This window comes from Centrocercus urophasianus, unplaced genomic scaffold (assembly GCF_019232065.1).
Source record: "Centrocercus urophasianus isolate 14NV4802_14NV808 unplaced genomic scaffold, USGS_Curo_1.0 seq_33, whole genome shotgun sequence".
Lineage (NCBI taxonomy): Eukaryota > Metazoa > Chordata > Aves > Galliformes > Phasianidae > Centrocercus > Centrocercus urophasianus.
Genome location: NW_024884900.1, coordinates 3445431 through 3460405, shown reverse-complemented (window position 1 = coordinate 3460405; position 14975 = coordinate 3445431). Strand labels below are relative to the sequence as shown.

Sequence of the window (14975 nt, the reverse complement as noted above, 5' to 3'; positions counted from 1 at the left end):
GCCTTCCTGGATCTGAGCCAAAGTCATTTCAAGGAAAAATAAAAACAGGACACCCTCTCACCCCTCCTCAGAAAAAGCTCTGAACATTACTATAAAAATGTGAAGTGAAAATAGCAGAGGACCCTTCTGTAGAGTGTAGCTGTGGACCCTCTGCTATCACTCTTTACTGCTCTGATGTACATAGGATGGATGTGTTTTCCTCACATTGCTCGGATTTTGTATTTGCCATAACTTTGTTATTTACATACAGAATGCTTAATCTACCACCTACACAAGCTGGCTCAGCCTGTGTGCAGTCATTTTACGCAGTGTTGTGTTCACATGGTGTGTCATACAAATCCACATTACCTGGAGAGGAGGTGAACCTCAGAGCAGGACCAGCAGTCACAGAGCTGGTTCCTGAGAGATCCAAGACCTGCTTCAAACATCTTCAGAAATCCCAAGAATAGCTTAATGAAACTGAAGTCAGCACAGGCTTCTTACCATTTATTATGTATCAGTGCAAAGCTGCTAATTAAGCCATACTTGATTACAGCACAAGAATAAGCCTACCAGCCGCAATGGACATTTGACAGCCATGTAGACAAGAAAAATGCTGGCTATGCAGCCAGGAGGTACATGGAAATCACATGTGCATGTGATCTGAGTCCTTCATCCTTCATCCTCTTCCTCAGCCAGTAAGATGCTTGTGAGCTGCTCCTCAGAGACAGTCAGCTCCTGACAGGCTCCCATGGCCTGGCTGAGGTAGACGGCAAGTATATGTTTGCACTGCAAATAACAGCATGGAAAAGTTAACAGCAAGAGCAACACAGAAATGTCATGCTATACCTGGAAGCCACAGCAAACCACCCAGGCCAGAATGCACCTAATGAAGTCCTCAGCTTGCAGGAACACAGCTCCCTCTTGTCACACCAAGCCCTGGCACAGCCTGCAGCCCCAGTCTGCCCAGGTCAGCCTTCCTAGGCTCAGCGGGGAGAGATCAGCATGGCCATCTCCCCTGCTCCCCACGTTAAGGCAGACAGCTTACCAGAAGGCTCTCGCTCTTCTGCAGTACAGTGAAACCAAAAGCAGGACACGTGCAGAAGTGGCAGGAACTGTAGCAGGTGTAGAGTTTGCCTGAGCTCCCAAGGACCTGAAATAAAGGCAGTCAGAGGGTAGGGGGAACTCAGGATGAGCGCTCGGGATAATCTGTCTGATCTCAGCCTGTATCTGCCCTAGTGTCCTCTCTCCCCAGAGACTCAGAGCACGCAGCAGGAAAGCAGGGGCCACAATACAAAAGGGGCTTCAAACACTGCAGAGATCCACACTGAGCTCAAAGCTCCTCAGCTTTCCATGCCTCTGTGCACTTCTCTTCCTGCAGAGAAACACTCCTGTATGTAGACCCATGCTCCCAACAGACCTCAGATCCTGTCTTGTCTGGAGGAAAAGGGCAGTGCCACAAAGCACTAAGCCCCATCCCAATTGCCTGGCTTCCCTCCAGCCAGCCTCTTCCCTTTACTGGTAGACACTGGATGGTCAAAGATGACCAAAACTCTTTGTCACATATTCACATGGGTGAATTCAGGGCCACTGATGACAGTGGGACTAAGGGCAAACAGCAGTAAGCACTTGCACTGAGGCTTTTTCTAACCAGCTCCAGGAACTGGAGGCTGCTGTTGTGTTCCCAGAACAGCTGCAGCCGCTGGAATCTAGATTTGTCTGAATAAACAGAGCCCAAGTCTCCAGAGAAGAAGCCTCCCTGCTTCATCTCTGGTTTGGGAACAGCACTGCCTCATTTTACCACATGCAGCTCCTCCACAGGGCTGGTGCTGAGGCATATTCCCTCCATACCTTAAATGCAAAGATTAAATTAATGAAGGAAAAAGCGCAGTTCTGCAGAGTTTTGCTCTCCTCCAGGAGGTATCAAACATTCTTACATCACTCCAGAAGAACATCAGCCCTCACACTGTGTTTGCAAAAGGAGCCTTCCCCCATCCCCTGCATTTCACTGCAGCCCTGGCCCTGCAGGTGTTGTCTGCAGGTTGGAGCTCTCCCACAGAAATGCCTTTGCCTCCTATCCCTCATCACTCCTGGCAGATCATGACATGAGATCCACATCATTATTTCAGGGGAAATCAGGCTTTTTACAGAGCCTGGCCTTTACCCTGGGCCTTCCTTATACTCCAGGCTAAGTTTGTTTCACTTGTAATAACTTTATCATCTCCTTTGATTTTTGTTTTTCAAGATGAAGTGTTCTGATGCTGCTTTTTCTTCAAAAGTGTTTTCCTTCAGGGGGAGGGGGGAATCACAGACTGCCAGATTTGGGCTGAGCTTAGAGATCCCCCATTCTGATCTAGATGGCAAGAATACAGCTTCTGCCTAATAAGGCAGGAACCTAATCTCCAAAAAACAAGAGGAAGAGGTGCCGTTTCTGCTCTGCTGTGGTCAAGTCAGGCGCTGAGGGACTTTCTTCGCCCTGAGATGCTGTGAGATTTCCTCCTGTGCTCTCAGCTCCAGGTGCCTGCTGGATGCAGAGAGAGGAAAAACCACCTCAGAGGTGCCCCTGCCTGTGTGTGGGGATGCAGTAGAGCCAGCTCTGCTCCTGTGGCAGCTAGTGCTGCCCTCTCTGTACTGCTAGGCAGCACCACATTCTGTGCCACGACCTGCTGCTCCAACCCTCATGATGGGGCAGGCTGCCACAGAATTCTAGGAAATCAATTTTCAAAGACATATTTAAGAAGAAAGCAGGATGTGAGCAACAGAAGTGACGGCTGGCGGCAGGGCGAGAGCACAGATTCTCTCCCTGCTGTCTTCACTCCTGCAGATCACAGCTTTTCCACAATTTAGGCAGAGCCAACGTGTGCCCCGACTGCTGCTCACCCCGTAACGTCCAGCATGCTCCAACACCAGCCAGCAGCAGCTGCTCTGCAGCAGGTCAGCCGTATCCCTGATCAGGAATACACAGGGCTGGCTCTAGCCTGCAGTATAGGCAGATACTATACAAGCCCTTCTAGGATGATTACCAACTGTGAAGTAACAGCCTTTGAATACCCAGTCAGTGCCATCCCCATATTAAGTAGCAAGAGCTACTTTTTTTTTTTTTTAATGCCTGGGCATTGAAAGACAAATCAATTTTCACTCAAATGAGGGCTTTTTCTACTCCCATCTCAGTTCCTGAGGGCAAAAGCTGTCTACACTACAAACTACAAGCAGTCTTTAAGCTTGTCTGAGCAGAGGCATTTTCCCCTGAAGCAGTGCCCGAGATGTGCTGGGTGATATGGAACACAAATAGCATTTTAGTCTGTGAAGTATCAAGATCTCAGATTTGGCTATGAGGACCCAGAGGAGTTTCACAACAGCACCAACCTTATGGCCACAACAAACAGAGCTCCCTGGATCCAGCTGCCAGTGAAGGCACATTCCAGCTCAACCACATCTGGGCGCAGCCAGGAGGGCAGAGCTTTCAGGGCAGTGGGATGGATATGTGCAGGCAGTCACAGACGTCCCCCAGCCCCCACTGCACTGGGCGTGCTTCTCTGCAGAGGGAGAAGTGCACGCAGCTGGGATCTGCACCACACACAGACACGAGCTGAGGGCCAATGACATTACCCAGCCACCATGTGTCCCACTCAGAGCTTCAGTTTCTACAGCCCCAGCCTGCGCTCCTGTCAGAGCTCCAGCTAGTGGCCCTGGGGAAGGCTCTGCTCTGTTTCTGCATCTCAGACAGATGTGCTGAGGAAGAATTTTGCAATAGGACCGGCCTCACGCCTCCAGAGAAAATAGCTTTTCAAATTCTTCTCTAAATGAACTCATCAGAGTGGCCTTAATCAGCAGGGTGAAGAGCAATGCTGCTCTGAAGCAGCACAGCTGTGAGCAGGGAACATTTCCTGCAGGCCATGGATCAGCCCGGAGGATGCAGACACATACCTGGCTGATGCTGGACACCCACACCATAACCACAGTGCCAGGCTGAAGGCCAGGCCTGTCTTGCTTTAGCTCCAGGTGACCAGCCCTGATCAACCTGCCCAAGGGCTCCTCCTCTGCTAGGGAACCTCCACCTGCAGAGGCAGGAGGACAGCACTTCTCTCACTGGCTCCTTTTTAGCACGCATCAGTTAGGCTCCTGCTGCAGTACACGCTGCTTGAGGCAGCACACGTTAAGAACAGCCCTGTCCAGAGCACAACAGGCTGTCCGGGCAGAATGTGGCACATCAAAACCCTCTCACCATGCTCCTCTGATCTCTCCCTTCTCAAGGGGCTTCCTCCACCCAGGAATGAGTATTAAGCTTCTTGAGATTAAGATAACTCCGTCACGATGCAGAAAAGCCAAGGGTACGTGAGCATACATTTGGGCTCCTTGAGATGACCAGAGGCTCTAAGTGGTTCCCTTTGTCCTCCACACAAAAAGGGGGAAGTGATGACTGTACATCCCTGCCTGCCACACTCTTACTTTAGCCCACGAGGCCTGACAAAGCTCTGCAAAGAGAATGTGATCATTTTCTGCTCAGTGACATATTCAACTGAGAAACAGTAAAAAAAGAACAACCTTTAAGCATTCAATTACTGAGGCAGCTGCTTCTTAGGCTTTACCAAAAACCCACAGGCAAGCCCTCATCTCAGATTAAAGCCTGTGTTCTTGAATCCTGTATGTTTATGAATCATGCTTCTTTAGAGGAGCAGATGTCCTCTCCAAGCTCCCAGAAGAGATGAAGATTCCATGCGCAAAGTAAGCAATGCAAGCTCTGAACACATGAGAAATACTTGTTTCATTACCCAGGCCCAGTTTCCCAGCAAAGGTTTAAAGAAGTGCCAATGACTTTTCCTTCAGCTGAGAAGCCCCAGCTGCCCTGCAGTCCGGTGCTGTACAAGGAGCTTCATCTTCAGGACTAAGATGAGCTCTTCTGTCTATACTGCCATTTCATGAAGATGCTTCTGTGATTCACAGACTTGACTACAGTGAACTGGAATGAAAGCCACAGGCTTGGCCTTCACTGCTTCCTTCCAGGCAGCAAGGATCCTATTGGAGGTCACTGGTATCAGAGACACTGAGGATTTGGAGTGCAACGAGCAAAGAAATGCAGTGACTGCAGATAACACTCCATTGTGTACAGTTCATCAGGAGGAAGAACTGCCTTTGCTGGATAGGATGAAAATAATGCAGCAAAATCAGCAAATCCTGGAAAACCTCCCTCTGACCCTAAAGCTCACAAACAAATCAGAAACCGTCCCTAATCAGGAGCTGTAAAGGAAACTGCAGGGCAACATGCTGTTCTCATTCCATCCCGTGGCTACTGCTCTCCAGTAGCTCTTGAGGGTTTGTAAGGCAGACACTGACTCTGTGTTTGTCTGATCAGTCAGTAGTTGAGTAAAATGTCAGCTGGAAACATCAGAAAGTGAAACTCGGGAGAAAGACAGAGTGCTTACCTGATAGGCAGTCCTTCCACTCGGGGACACAACTCGGGTGACAGAACGGTGATCCACCAAATCCAAAGCTGGGACAGCAGATGGGCCAAATATGAACTTCAGCCTGAAAGAAAAAGTGTCTCTGTTTAGGTCATGCCACAAAAGGAGATCACCTGACCTAGTTTAATCCACAGGACTTAGCCCTGTGGAGGCCTATAGCCAAAGGGTCCCTTTGCATCCCCAAATCCCACCAGTTACAGCTCCACTATCCACCAAACAACGTGTCCATTCGTCATTCTCAGCTTTGCTGGCTTTCACCACTGACTGCCAACCCTGTCTCTGAGACAGCCCAGATGACAGCCCTGCTCCTGGAAGACACATCTCTGCAAAACCCAATGCAGATTTAATTACAAGGCATTTTTAGGATTTTTTTTTTTTTCCCATGGAACATACAGTGGTTCCTGTCCTGAACCAAAATGAGACAAAGTGCATCAGAGACACAGCAGTGAGATTTGTACCTCAGCCTCTGACTGTAGTGCAGCGTTAGCCATGTAGGTGAGAAGAACATCTGATAAGCTGCATGTCAAACCCACACAGCTGTACCTCCAGCCTATTGTCCAGACAGCTCATGAGCCTGAAATTATTGTAGAGCTGCACATCCAGCTGCTCTGAGAGCATTCCAAAGAGCCCAGGGGCAGCTGAGATAATCCTTACAGACCTTTTATTCACTGAGGAAAAAAATGTGCAGTCTAGATTAGTTGCAAAGGTAACCAACAAGAGAATCAGCAGCCATGAAACAATGGTACAAAACATGAGCAGGAGAAAGGAGAGGAACACTTCAAACAGTGCCAAAGAGCTGAGGCACAGCCGTCCCAGCAGTGTGACTGACCTATGAGGCTGAGTCAACCTCACTGCTGAGGAGCCAAGCAGACAGACTGATTCCAGGAAGAGCACAACTTCACTTGTACAAAGTCGAGGCACAAGGACTGGCCCCACTTGAAGGGCTGAGCAGCGATGGGTGGGGGAACGTCAACGTAAGACATTCCTTAGTGATTAGGTTTGGGAATAGAAGGGGGCTGAGTTCAATGAGTTTCAGTAACTCAGTTTGAGGGAATTCTTTTTTCACGTATATAATTTGATCAGTCTAACAGGAAATAAGCAAGGGGAATGCCTGAAGGAAACTGAAGTTCTTTAGATATTTGGAAGAGATTCAGAAGTGAAATCAGAACACTTCAGATCCCTTGGTTACAGAAAACTGATGGGAATTCAGCTGCCAAGAGTTACCACCCCAGTGTTACTAAACTTAACGAGGGAATTTCTCTTAACTTTTATGACAAGAAGGAAGCAAAAAGTTGAGAGTTGTCAAATGTAATCCCACGCTTCAAAAGCCACTGTGGTCCAGAAGGCCTCAGCACACACCTCCCCAAAGGCAGACCTTTCACAACTGTTATATTAAGTAACCTCACACCCAAAATTAGTAAGGCCTGAAGAGTTCCTGGTGATCTCCTCCCCCGGCTAACCTACAGGCAGGCAGGAACACAAAGTTAAATAGGATTTGAAAGAAAAGCTTTTCTCACTGTAGTGGTGCCTTCTCTCTACCTCTGTCACCAATCAGTGAGGACTGGAACAGAGTTCTTGGCTCTGCCTGGGTACGACTTATTCACAGGCTTCAATCAGTGCACGAGTGTTGAAGCCGACCTGAGAATTCCTACAGAGGAAACCTCTCAAGGTAATCTTCAAAGTAACAATTCCCTGGTACAGAGGGATGGAAAGTTCAACTTTCCCTTTCCATCACACATACGTATGACTCAAACACAGGAGGGGACGGCAGGAAGCTGCTGTGCTCACAGTGACAGGAACATAGAGGAGATACATTGCTCCAGTGGCATGAATCACCGAAACAGCCTGCTGCCACAGAAAACTCATGACGGATCTGAAGGTGGACTCAGAGCTCAGGTTAAACATCCTGGGTTTCTGCATGTTTTATCCACCCAAATCAGGGCACATCATCACAGGAAATTCAGTGATACCTTTCACAAACGTGGAAAAACCCCTGAGATATCCTCATTCCTGCTACAGGCAAGAGCACTCAGCAACTCTGCACGAGAAGCGTTACACAGGGAAAAAGAGCAGTGCTGCACTGACAACAGGTTACCAGCTGTCCTTTGGCAGAACTGGGACAAAAAGCAAAGCAAAAGATACTCACCCCAGCAGCAGGTCATCGGGCACTGAAACAAAAAGGGTGATTTTGTTAGCGTGAGCCATTGCAAGAAACTTCATCCCAGGGAAGAGAGGCTCTCCCTGATCTGCCCCCAGGGGCCTCACCGAGTGCAGCCCTTCCAGCCCTGAGCCTCCCACATCCTCCTCTGAGACCAGACCCACAGCAGCACTGCCTCTTCCCAAAGCACATGTAATAAACCCCACATCTCTCTCTGCCACTTTAAGAAGCTGGTTAAAAATACGTACATTGTTTTCCCTGAAGCTCTCTTGGCATCAGCCGAGAACTCTGTGGCATTCTAACTTTAAGTGTGTTGTTCTTTTCCCAGCATGGTCTTTGAGGGCCCTGCTAGTTTATAGCTCTTATTACAGTCCACAGAAACATAACATTCTCGTGTATTGGAACTTCTTGTTAAGATGGAAAATCACACTTAGGAAAAGCAGTCTGTATAAGCAATGGATATCAAGATGTTACAATCACAATATAAACAAGAGAGCTAGGCGAAGTGGACTATGATAACATGAGAGAATAAATGGAAGGCTTACCCTTATGCTGGGCTCACCACAAAACACCAGAAGGAGGGATCTCCAGATGAGACCCTTCCCCACTGGCAGCCAGCTCTTCAATAGGTCTAGGAGGGGTGCAGCCAGGCTCCACCCCTTCCTGCAGCACAGGTGAATTGCCTTCAGCTGTGCTCCTCTGGCTGGCTCATGGCTCACCTCAGGTGATCAGAGGTTCAGGCCGTGACTCAGCAGTTCCCACACAGTCTCTTTTAGCTAGCAGCTTACACTGATCAGCCAATCTGCTATTTCTGTTATCACCAGCAGGACACAGTGTACATCTCAGTACTCTGCTACAAGCCTATCGGTCTCCTAACTTTTAAAGCCCTTTCTTCCAACAATTCAAAATATTTTCTCTGACTTCATGCTGTTGGTTTGACTTTTCCAACTTTCTTCTGATTTTTTTCTCCAAAGAGGCTGACAGCTTCCTCCCTCGGTCACATCCCAGCACACAGCTTTGGGTGCTGTAGGGAAAAGTGGACTTTGAAAGGAACTCTGACTTTTTCCTTGTTTACAGAGGGATTTATAAACTTCTTTAAAAAGTCACATGCACATTTTGGATCTCCTCTAACCTGACAAGAGCCACACAAGTACAACAAAAAGCAACTGAGGTGGCCACCCTGTTTTGATATGAAGTCTTTGTTCCTTCTGCAGTCCAATGCAGCACTCAGCCAGACTTCCCCGATTATTTATTTGGTCAGTTTCAGCACAGCTAAAAGCACTCCTTGCACAGACACTTTCCTTAGGACTTTTTTAGTGACAAAGACTAATATTCTTTCAGCACAGACCGCAGAACTGTGTCAGTAATCCAGAATGCAAGGAAGGTAACAGTTCTGAACTGGCTGCTGGAACAGACCAAGGTTGGCTTGTGCCTTCTTCCAATTAAGCAATAGGAAAGCAGCTCTTTGCCACATGATGGCCGACGCTGTACCCTCTGCTGGTCACTGATGAAACACAATCAAGTTTAGGAAGATTTCCCTTTCAACTCTGGTTTTGAGTCCATAAAAAGGAGCACCGTGTAGGCATGACAAAAAGCCCCACAGAAGCATGGAAACGGTCATCCCTCAGACACAACCACCCGCACTGCCAGCTCTGGGCAGACAGAATTTCCCTAAGTGCCGTGTTGGAAAGCATCCAACCGGGTGTTATTTTTTTTTAAAGGGGTGCTGCTCCTTATTATCTCTACTTCAGAGCCCTTTGTGTTGATTCCAGGCAGGGACACAAAGGCTGGGAACAGCCCAAATAACAGCGAGAGCCACGGCTGTGTGACAGCATGCAAAGGACGCAGATGAGGGCAGGGCACCGACGCTGCTACGGAGGCTGTGCCAGCACCCGGGCAGCAGGGACGGCTCTGCTGCTCCTTACGTACCGTGGGAGGTCTCCTGAAAAGCCTTCCTGATCTCCTTCAGAAGCTCTTCTGCCACCGCCGGCAAGGTGCCGTCCATCCCACAGCGCTGCCCAGCGGACTGGGGGCGAGATAGAGGAGATCAGGAGGCGGTGGGAAGCCATTAAGGTCATTTTGTCAGGACAGCGCTTCGTCCCAGCCCGACACGAGGTCAAGGAAAAGGCATCCGGCCGAACCCGAGCTGCGCTCCGGGCGCTTCTCGGCACCAAGGGCTTCGCGAGGCGCGGGGTCTTTCAGGCGGGCCTTTCGGACGCCGCATGCATAAACGCACCGCGGGGGAGAGCGGAGGGGGCAGGAAGAGACCCAGGCCCGGGGCGGCCCCGGGGAGCCCGGGAGTCTCTGGGGAGCGCCGGCAGCTGCCAGATCCCGGCAGCGGGAACCGAGCCGGAGCCATTCGGGGCCAGGGCCTACCTGCAGCCGCGTTGCCATGGCAACGGAGCGCGCCGCTCCGGTGACGCGAAGACTCCCGTCACGTGACGAGGGCGAGCTCTTAAAGGGCCCGCGCCCAGAGAAGATGCTGGCGGCGGCGCTGCCGCGGGCTCTGTGCCGCTCGGCCTGGCGCTGCCCTGCGGGGCTCGCGCGACCCCGGCCCGTCTGGCACGGCAGGGCCCGGCAGGAGCGGGGCGGCAATGGCGGCGGCGCGGGGTTCGCCAGGTGGCGGTGGGCTCCGCCGGGCGGGGCTGCGCTGGCCTTCCTTGGAGGTGAGGCGCAACAGGCCGCGGGAGGGCTGGGCCGGACAGGGCCGGACCGGGCCAGGCGGCGGTCACCTCCGGCCCGCAGCTTTCTCCGTCTTTCCCAGGGACGACGGCGAGGAGGACGGCGAGGACGCCATTATCCTCCTACTGAAGAAGGCCAAGGTGAGGCTCCGAGCGCGGCGGAAATGGCGGCCGTGCGGTGACAGCTTTCTCCCGCCGGGTGGGCACGGAGCCCCGCAGGGGAGGGCCGGGTAAAGGGGTTCCGCCGCTCCGTGCCGCTCTCTGCCCGCAGCTCAGCTCCATGAAGGGCGAACTGGATGAGGCCGATCGACTGCTGCATCGAGCGCTGCGCCTGGCGCAGCAGGCCGACAACAGGAGGGCCATCATCTACACGTACAGCACGGTAACCAGCCGGGGCGGCGAGCCGTGGGAGCCCGGAACCGCTGCGGAGCTCCAGCGCTGTCTGTCTTTTCCAGATGGCAAACGTGGCCTTCATGCAGGGACAGCTGGACAACGTGAGTGGGTCTGGCGGCCGCTGGTTTTCCTGCCGGATGGACTGACAGCTGAGAGCTGGGATCTGTAAAGCAGAACATTCAGCCTGCGGTCTCGTGGTGCTGCTGAGAACAAAGCTTTCCCAGCTGGGCGTTGGGCTCCAACATCCAAGGGAAGGATTCTTTCTTACTATTGAACGCCACAATCCTTGGCCCGAGGAGAACCTAGGAAAGCAGAGCAGAGCCCCAGCTGGGATAAGTTTGTGGGCACCATGGGGGTCCTGACCAGCGGGCGGTTGCACCGGACTCTGGTTGGCCTTTGACTTCTCACCACTCTTGATAATAATTGTGGCAATATGAATGCCAGAGTTTGAGGCAGATTCCTCCCAGCAGTCTTCCGTTGTAGGGATGTGTTGTCCTCACCCTCCAGTAATTCTTCAACATTCTCATTTCAGGCAGAAAAGCTCTACAAAGCAACGATGAGCTACTTGCTTGCAGGAGACATGAAGGAGGTGGGTTCTTTTGGTGAAGGCTTTTCACTGGGAGCATGAAGTGCTGTGCTCAATTCTTTGGTCTGTTTGGTGCGATGCTCTGCCTCTACTGGTACCTGGCAGCAGTAGCTGTGAGCCTGCCAGCTTTTCAGGAATGTCCTTTAGTGGAAAGCTGCTCTGGAAACAGGATGGGAAACAACATTGAAGGACTTAAGTTTGTTCTCTGGCAAAGTAACGGTTCTGCTGGGAAGGTGCAGGAGGAGTAACAGTTGCGTTGTGTGTCCTGGCAGGATGACAATGCAATCCTTGAGATGTCCCTCAAGCTGGCCAGTATCTATGCTGCTCAGAAACAGTGAGTTCTCTGCTAAAGGCATATTTTGCTTTAATCTCAGCTTCACAGTGGTAATGGTGGCCAAGCAGAGGTTTGTGCCTCTAAGAACAGAGTGCCTAAGGAAGCTTTGATATGATAAGATACCATCATATGAAAGTTCTGACAGATTTGCCTGCTCACCATCGTGCAGCAGCGATTGCTGTAACAACCCGCCCAGCTTAGGGCAGAAGCAGCCATAGAGGCCACAGTGCTCTAGCCTTAAATCCCCACCTCGCAACACGTGCTTTTGAATGTAGTTGGTGTTTTTAGTGATTTGTAGTTTCTTTTTTTCACAAGAGAGCACTGAGGGGGGGCAGCCTCTGTGGGCCCTTTTTTTTTTTTTTTTTATGGGGCTCCTTTCTCCCTCTTGGGTCCCTTTGCACATGGGTCAGAAGGGTGCGCACCATAATCCAGGAGCACTGAAGGCAAGAATGGAGGGGTAAAGTCTTATAGGATAAGGAAAGCATTCGCATCCATCCCTCTAGGGATGGAAGAAGCCTTGCACTGCTGAGCTGTTGTACATTGCAGGCACAAATTAGCCCTGGCTGGCTATGAGTTCTGCATCCTGACCTTAGAGGAGAAGATTGCCAAGCAAAAGGACTTGCCTGAGGATGTCTTGCCAGGTGAGAGTGCCTCAACTGCCAAAGGCTTCTTTCATTATCTTTTCCCTGTTTCTCTGTCCTTGCCTAAGCACCATCTTCATGCCAGTCCGTTGTCTTCATGCTGCTCGGTTTTCCAGCTCTCATAGGAGGAGGTGAACTCATGCTTCATGTTGCAGTGTTCACTTCCACTTCCTCTCTATTTGCAGCTGAAGAAAAAGCCAACACTCGTCTCTTGCTGGGGATGAGCCTGGACTCCTACGCTCGCTATCTGCTAGACATTAACCAGCTCTCAGTGGCCCAAAAAATGTACGAGAAGGCTCTGCAGATATCAAGTGAAGTTCAGGGAGAGACTCATCCACAGGTAATGTGTACAATGGGAGTCAGACTAGTAAGGAAGGAAAGGCACAACGGCTGTGAGGGATTGAATGGGGGAGGGCAGTAGCCTTAAAAGCAGCTTTGCTGGCAGTGAATATAGACAGCACTGTTCTGCTGGTAACAGGGAGCACGTGTCACGTTAATATACAGGTACTTCCTTACCAAAAGCTTCTCTGGGAAGCACTTTTATTAGCGTAACATATGAATGGGGGGCTGCTGTAGGCTCAAAGTTCTACACAAGTTTTGCTCTGAGGATTCCTTTCCTGTCCTGCTGCAGACTGTGGTGCTCATGAATGACTTAGCAACTGTGCTGGATGCTCAAGGGCACTATGATGAGGCATACTCTCATGTGAAGAGGGCAGCTGAGCTGGCAAAGGAGACACAACACCCTGAGGAGCACATGGTGCTGAATAACATGGCAGCAATTCTGATGCACAAAAGTAAGTGAATGAATGTCCAGTGTCTGTCACTTTTGTGCATTCCTGTTTTTAGTTTAATTTGTGGGCCTGCTGACTTGGGGTAGGCAATTTGTGTTGCATTCAAACCAGAGTCAGCTGCTGGAAGGTCTGGTCCAAGGTGAACCAGAATGTCACCCACAGGGACCTCGTTTGCCTTGTCCTGTACACAGCAGCTGTTCCAAAAAGGACAGAAGGCGTTTGTAATTTGTTTCAGAGACCTTGATGCTGAAGCAGCACCTTGACACGTCATTATAGTTGCTATCTGGCTTCCCCAGTGGTGGCAGATACTGAATGTTTTCCAAATCACCCCAGTTCTAGAAGTGTTCCAGGTGCTCCTTTACTTGCCCTCTGCATGTGGGGGATGTGGCTGGTTATTTCTCTTTTCACAGAAGACTTTCTGCAAGCAAAACAAGTGTATAAAGCAGCTCTGAAACAGGCAGAACAGAAGGGAGATGCTGATTCTGTCCGGCACATCCAGGAAGAATTAGCTGAACTGGCCAAGAGGAGAAAAGGCTCTCAGTGAGTTTGGCCAAAGAGTCCAACAGCAGCAATGGTGGGTGAATACAGGCAGCCTGGGACTAGTTTGGTACAATTCTCCAGAGGAGCAGCAACTGGGAACTTAAGGAGAGCTTAATAAGAAGGGCTGTTATTGCCTAACTGTTAAGCCCAAAATAAAGTTCTGAAATCTTAATAGTATTTGAATTTGTGGTGTAATCTATGGGTATAATAACGTAATATACAGGATCTTTGTGCTAGTGAGTGCAGTTTGCCAGCAGACTGCAAGTCCAGCCTGTTACTGATACCTGCAGTTAGTCAAGGAGCAGCCATTTGCTATTCCTGACTTTTCACAGTATTCAGTTTCAAAACATGTCTGTCCTAAAGCCATGTTGTGAAAAACAGAACAGCCTGCCATGAGGCAGCACCGACTTAAATTTCAGACTAAGGAAGGAGGATCCAACCTAAGACAGGAATTCTCACTCTTTCCATGCCAGCCAGCATAGCAGGGTGCACCTATCAGTGCTGCAGTTCACTATGTATGAACTGCAGCAGAATGCTTTCCATCATGTACCCACATCAGGACAGAGCTTCAGCCTCCTCATGTTATTTTCAGACAGGTTGCCTGAAGATCAAGTGTGCATCTTCAGAACATTTAGCGTGCAAAGATAGAGCCTGCCTTCTCCAAAGAGTAAAAATGTTACTAAACCAGAGCTGCTATCAGAAATAAAAGCCTCTGACTACCTCACTCCAGCAGCCAGAGCACACTAAATGCCAGTTCTTCCTGTGCCAGGACACAGTCTGGTGCTAGAATGCTGAGGTTTCCTATTGGGAAGGATGATATGTGACAAGCATCAGGCTTATCAATTATCACTTACATAGGGATTCATGTGAACAGCCTGCTTAAACAGCAGCAGTTTTCACTTTTTCCCTATAGGGAGGCCTACTATGAAAGACAAAATTAAGAAGTTGCCAAACTGTTGTTTATCTGGGCGTGCAGAACTACAGGCAGCTGTCACTGATCATCATTTTAACTGCTCAACTGCAGGGTCTTCAGATAAGAATGTAAGTCCTGGTTTTAATTGCATCATTATTAATTTACTTACAGCAGCATTAGCAGTGGCTCCAGCTCTTTGTGAACGTGAGCTAAGAAGCAGCACATGAGCAGGTGTTGCTGAAGCTAGGAACTCACAGTCACACATACAGCATTGCTGTCAGCGTGCTAGGAAACAAGAGATAGGGATGTTATAGGCACACTTGTACCAACAAAGAGGCTCTAACACATTAGAGCCAATTTTTCTTTCTTATTTAGATTTTGTTTTTAGATACCAGCAGTGTCAGCTGGGAACCCTGCAGCAGCCCCTGAGGGAAATGCTTTGCCAGTTCTCATGAGCACAACTTGATGCTGCAAATCAAGAGGGAGACACAGGAGAA

At 49.9% G+C, this 14975-nt stretch overlaps 2 protein-coding genes across 3 annotated transcripts; one reads left to right on the top strand and one right to left on the bottom strand.

The window, feature by feature from the left end:
• Positions 1-471: 471 nt before the first annotated feature.
• On the bottom strand, positions 472-10074 carry ZSWIM7 (zinc finger SWIM-type containing 7). 2 transcript variants are annotated; one of them, XM_042830335.1, is made up of 6 exons: positions 9976-10074; positions 9529-9625; positions 7588-7609; positions 5403-5505; positions 1028-1132; positions 472-768 (listed from the first exon to the last, which is right to left on the bottom strand). In XM_042830335.1, exons 1-6 carry the CDS (start codon positions 9991-9993, stop codon positions 652-654), a joined length of 462 nt encoding a protein of 153 aa, XP_042686269.1. In that variant the 5' UTR covers positions 9994-10074; the 3' UTR covers positions 472-651. The 2 variants fall into 2 exon arrangements, with proteins under 2 accessions (XP_042686269.1, XP_042686270.1); XM_042830336.1 differs by lacking the exons at positions 9529-9625; positions 9976-10074 and adding an exon at positions 7848-8125.
• Positions 9977-13742, top strand: TTC19 (tetratricopeptide repeat domain 19). Its single transcript, XM_042830329.1, has 10 exons — positions 9977-10265; positions 10345-10421; positions 10552-10662; positions 10736-10774; positions 11206-11262; positions 11532-11593; positions 12140-12234; positions 12420-12574; positions 12866-13028; positions 13436-13742. Exons 1-10 carry the CDS (start codon positions 9992-9994, stop codon positions 13567-13569), a joined length of 1167 nt encoding a protein of 388 aa, XP_042686263.1. The 5' UTR covers positions 9977-9991; the 3' UTR covers positions 13570-13742.
• The last annotated feature ends 1233 nt before the right edge of the window (positions 13743-14975 follow it).